At 38.1% G+C, this 6000-nt stretch overlaps 1 protein-coding gene across 1 annotated transcript; it reads right to left on the bottom strand.

The window, feature by feature from the left end:
• Window positions 1-1138: 1138 nt before the first annotated feature.
• Window positions 1139-2140, bottom strand: Taar1 (trace amine associated receptor 1). Its single transcript, XM_042672257.1, has one exon. It carries the CDS (start codon window positions 2138-2140, stop codon window positions 1139-1141), a length of 1002 nt encoding a protein of 333 aa, XP_042528191.1.
• Window positions 2141-6000: the final 3860 nt, after the last annotated feature.

Below are 6000 nucleotides of genomic sequence, written 5' to 3' on the forward strand. Positions count from 1 at the left end.
TGCTTGAGGGAATTCTTATCCTATTAAGCAACAGCCAAGTGAAAGTCTGAGCAAGAAAACTTTAGCTGATGCAAGCGAAGCCAAAGAATAACTAGTAGCTTAGTCTACTGTCTTAGTTGATTTGATTGATGTACACATGTTCCTAGAGCTGGCATCAGGACAAAAGAAAAAAAATCACAGGTCAGAAGTAATCAAGGAAAAAAATCAAGGAAACATTTCTTGTCTGAAAAGGTGGAGTTAAGAAGAGAGGGGTGGATGGAGAAAGGAACAGTGGACAAATACAGTCATAATATTCAATATCCATATGTGAAAATGAAGCTAGGAAACTTGAGGGAGTGGGCAGGGTTGGGGTAGATGGGGTAGAATAATGGAATGAGTAACACTGATCAAGACGCATTCTACACATAAATAGATACATTGAATTGAAACCCCTTTGTACAACTACTTAAATAACTTTTAAAACCATCTGTTGTTACTGTATTGTTATGAGAAAAAGTACATTTTAATCCTGAAAATTTACTAAGGACATACTCTTAGATAATTCAAATAAGCAAGTTTTCCAACATGAAAAGTTCATTAGATTATTTCTATTTTTTAATCTATGGTAATCTGTAAAAAAAAAAAAGAAAGAAAGAAAAAGAAAAAATGTGTGTGAGTTCTAACCAAGACTAACCCTTAGAATGGAAGGAATTGGAAATCTTGAATAAATTATCAAGGTATCAGTAGTCTTAGAAAATATAAAACTACCTAAATTTCAAGAAATAACTTCACAAATGTTTGTCACTAGCTGGCTTTAAAGTGTTGCATTTTTTGTTCCCTGAATAAATGTGTCCCTAAATGCAGCCTCATGGTTTCCACCATTGAATACCTTTGTAACAGATCACTTTCAGCACACAATGGTTCATCTAAGGGCAGTTCTTTAAAATGTATTTCCTTAATAATATATTTTCAAAGCTTAAACATAGAACATAGATAGTGAAAATGACAAATATCACAGGTACATGATATAGGAACATCATCATTGAAACCGCCATATACACTTGGAATCAAACAACTGATACATGGTTATGTTTTTTTCATGAATACAATCTCCAGATGTGTTTAAACACTAAAATATTATAACTTTATAAGTTTGATTCTAAAATAATTTACTTCTAGATGAACCTTTTTGAAAAATTTTACCAAACAGAATCATCTTCAGTGCTTTTCTGAACCATGGATAGAAAAATGCATAAACCATTGGATTGAAAGTGGAGTTGAGATACCCAAGCCAAATCAAGGCATCACTGAAAGTGGGTGGAATAGCATGGTCCAGGAAAGGATCTATGACTGTGCAGACAAAGAAAGGGCACCAGCATATCAGGAAAACGCCCATCACAATCCCCAAGGTTTTTACAGCCTTCCATTCTTTGCTTTGTGGCATTCCATTTTTCTTTTCTAATCTAATTTCAAATTTCTTATTTCTATCATGGATGGATCTTGCCTGCCCGTTAGCTATGACATATATTCTACAGTAGAAACACAACATAATAGACCCAGGTATATAGAAAGAAGTCACAAAAGCCAATGCCGCAGATATTTTGCTAAAGAAGACAGAGCAGGCTCCTAGGCAGTAAATGTGCTTGCAATACACCTCTTCAACTCCCCTGATGTTCAGCTCTAGAAAGATCATCCCAAATGCAAACACAGCAGGGGCACTCCAACTAATGAAGATCATCGCAGAAATAACCGAGATACTGATTCTAGTTTTGTATCTCAGTGGGTCGCACACAGCATAGTAGCGGTCAATGGAAATGAAGGACAGGTGGAAAATGGATGCTGAACTCAGCATAATGTCGGTGCTGGTGTGAATTTTACAGAAGATTTCTCCAAAATACCAACAATGTTCAATAGATCTCACCATGCTATAAGGCATGACCAGGCAGCCAAGCAGGAAATCCACAGTGGCCATGGAATGAATGAGCAAATTCGTGGGTGTATGAAGCTGTTTGAAATGTGATATGGAAATAATAACTATCAGATTGCCCATCAGTGTGGTCAGGATTATGAGCACCATTAAACTGTACAGGGATGCACGGATATCTCTTGGCAAATTACTTTTCACACAGGAAATATTGATATTATAGCAAGAAGGCATCATTCCTGAAAATGCTCCACCAGTTCACTTTTCCCTCTGTGTGTTGCATAATCTTTCTTCCAAATCCATAGTGAAGTTAGAGTTCTTTCTTTGGATTTGTTTTTATTTGCATATGCCTACTCCAGAAATCTGAGAACAAAAAAGAAAAGAAAAATGAATAAATGAACAGCAATTTTTTGACAGTTCTAAAGGTTGAATTCAGGGCCTAATGCTTACTAGGCAGATATTCTACCACTCGAGCCAAGTACTCAGTGTTTTTGTTTTCTTCATTTTTCAGATAAAGTCTCATATTCTTACCTGAGCCGGCTTTGGACCATGATTCTCCTTCCTCTGCCTCTCAAGAACCTGGGACTATGGGTGGATCGCACCATAAATTTACATATTCTTGTTGAAGAACAGTTATTTGGAGGGGGGGACAAAAACACTTTTATTTCCAAGTTCAGCTTAATAGTTCAAAAGAATTTTAATCTAATTGGAGCTAGACATTTTACTAAAATATAAAGACAAAGCATTAGGCTAAAGTATACAACACTGTCAAATTTACAATTCACAGAGAAAGTCAAATTATGGTTATTACCATATGCTTTAAGCTATGAAAACAGTGTCTATAAGAACCTAGAATCTAGGGGTGTGACTTACAGTCTAAAGGGCATATATAAATTGCCAGAGTGATTAAAATTAAAATATGTTAGCAATAAGTGAAATGGTAATGAGGTGACTATGACCCAGGTACAATGTATATAAGAAATTAACATAATGAAAGTCATTATTTTCTAAAGCTAATACCTAGCAATAATTTTTTTCTAGCATGCAGGATGCTAAGGTAGGAGGATGGCAAAACTTAAGCCTCAGCTGCGTAAAGATAACCTGTTTGAAAAGAAAGGAATAGCCAGGCGCTAGTGGCTCACACCTGTAATCCTAGCTATTCAGGAGGCTAAGATCTGAGGATCACGGTTCAAAGCCAGCCCGGGCAAGAAAGCCCAGGGCACTCTTATCTCCAACTAACCACCAGAAAACAGGAAGTGGTGCTGTGGCTCAAATGGCATGGCTCTCACCTTGAACTGAAGAGCTCAGGGGCAGGGCCTAGGCCCAGAGTTCAAGCCTACCACCACTAAAAACAACAACAACAACAAAGAATATTTTAAATGTGACCACTTTTATACTTGGTCATAGATATTTCTTATCTTACACTTGATTGTAATGAAAAATGTTTACATACCTGTATTTCCCATTTGCAAAGCCTTTTGTATTCCATTCATTATTTCATTGAGTGCTTTACTGCACATGTGTATAAACATCATTCCTTGTAAGGAGACCAAAGCATATTCTGGCAGCCTCATTTTCCAAGCAACAAACTGAAGCTTAGTTAATCAAATGATTAGAGTGAATACTTTATCTGAAGTCTCCATTACTTTCTTTTATCAACAGTCCAGGTGTTCTTTGCAGGGCAAGAAATCATCTAAGCTAAATTAAAGCACTGCATGCTTTTCATTGGATTTATGATATATTAAATAATGACACACATATTAAAGGATGATATATTCCATCTATTTACAGTATTTCCAATGTGCAGATCAAAGTCTAAGGTAAGAAGGGATGCCACATAGACAAAAAGCACCCAAAATCAGGGATGTTGCGCTTCATTGTGGAGACTGTGAGGAGACTGTGAGCATGCACAGTCACAGGCACTCTGCTTTTGTATTTCCTTACGCTGTCGATCACATCAGACTTTGCCTTCATGCAGGCACTGGTGGCTCATGTCTATAATCCTAGCTACTCAGGAGGCTGAGATCTGAGGATCACAGTTCAAAGCCAGCCTGGGCAGGAAAGGTCATGAGACTATTATCTCCAATAAACCATTAGAAAACCAGATGTGGCACTGTGGTTCACATGGTAGAGCGCTTGCCTTGAACTGAAGAGCTGAGGGACAACTCCCAGGCCCAGAGTTTAAGCCCCACGACAAACAAAACAAAACAAAATTTGCTTTTGTGAGTTGCGAATACAGTGAACACCTGCACTTCCAGAGCTGAGACGGTAGAAGCAGATAGTTCCAGGCCAGCCTGACCTAGATAGCAAGGCCCTATTACAAACAAACAAACAACATTTTTATTGAATCTCAATTTATAAAATGAGTGATAGAGTCAGGTGCCAGTGGCTCACACCTGTAATCCTAGCTACTCAAGGCTGAGATCTGAAGATGGTGGTTCAAAGCCAACACAGGCAGGAAAGTCAATGAGACTCTTATTGCCAATAAACCACCAGAAAACCTGAAGTGGTGCTGTGACTCAAGTGGTAAAATGCTAGCCTTGAACTGAAGAGTCAGGGACAGCACCCAGGCCCAGAGTTCAAGCCCCGACAAAAAAAAAAAAAAGAAAAAAATGAGTAAAAGAAAAACAGATATGTCATCTCCTCCTATCTCACTAAAGAACCCCAAAGTTATACACGCCTCAGTTAAGATACCTCTTTTAGAACTAAGATGGCTCAAGTGGTAAAGAGCTGCCAAGCATGTACAAGGACTTTAGCTCACTCTCTAGCACAGAGAGAGAGAGAGAGAGAGAGAGAGAGAGAGAGAGATGTTCCTTTTGTTTCTACCTGATTCTATAATTCAAAGCATGTGTGTCTCTGTGTGTGTGCATGGTATTCTGTGTATTTATATACATATATCACAGATAGATGATAGATAGATAGATAGATAGATAGATAGACAGACAGATACATAGGAAGGAAAGTTACTGGAGGATGTGGAAGGGGAAGGAAGAAAAGGGAAGGGAAGATGAAGGGAAAAAGAGAGCGAAAAGAGGAGAGGGGCTAGAAGTGGCTTAGTGGTAGAGTGCTTGCCTTGCATGCATGAGGCCCTGGTTTGATTCCTCAGCACCGCATAAGCAGAAAAAGCTGGAAGTGGCACTGTGGCTCAAGTGGTAGAGCACTAGCCTTGAGCTGAAGAGATGAGGGACAGCACCCAAGACCAGAGTTCAAGCCCCATGACCAACAAAAAGGAAAAGAAAAGAAAAAAAAAAGAAGAAGAGGAGGAGAGAACAGAAGGCAAGAGAACCTATAGGAAAAGTATGTTTCTGGCAATATGAAGTCCCATAGCCCCTCACTGAGTTGTCAGAATGCTACAACATAGCAATATTTCTTAGAATTTCACTATTCTGCCTTCCTTTTCATTTTCCTCCTCTTTTCCCTGGGCTGATACCTTAAATAAAGATCACACTGAAACCCAAACTAGAATTGGGTTAATATTACTTTTAGGTGCTCAAATGTGTATTTAACAAATTCGAAACATTCCTCTATCCTCTCATAACTTTTCTCCTTATTAGGAAGCATATTTATGCCAAATATATCTTCATTATTTATTTGAATAACCAGGTTCATTCCATAATGGAGCAAGTAGCACACTAAAACTAGTAAGTTGTTTCAACTAAGCAATACTTAAATTGTAATTAAAATCTCACCAAGACAAGAATGGTTTTTATTATGAAATTTAGTATGAATTTATCTGAAGTCTGAAGTGTCACTTGGACTTTTTTCCAACTATTTCCCCAATTTTCTTTTTTTGGTCCTGGGCACTGTCCTCAGCTCTTCAGCTCAAGGCTAGCACTCTACCACTTGAGCCACAGCACCACTTCCAGCTTTTTCTGCTTATGTGATGCCTCATGCATGCAAGACAAGCACTTTACCATTGAGCCACCTCCCCAACCCCTCCTCCATTTTCTTTATTCTCTTAGTTTTGGTATATCCAAGGAACCAAGAAAAAACCCAAAAATTTCTTTTCAGAAATGTTTGCAAGTGCTGGTTGTCAAAAACAAAAAAAAAAAACACAACAAAAAATGCACTATTCAATGTCATATTAAGGACTGTCC

This window comes from Dipodomys spectabilis, unplaced genomic scaffold (genome assembly GCF_019054845.1).
Source record: "Dipodomys spectabilis isolate Male_0828 unplaced genomic scaffold, ASM1905484v1 ptg000001l, whole genome shotgun sequence".
NCBI classification, from domain to species: domain Eukaryota; kingdom Metazoa; phylum Chordata; class Mammalia; order Rodentia; family Heteromyidae; genus Dipodomys; species Dipodomys spectabilis.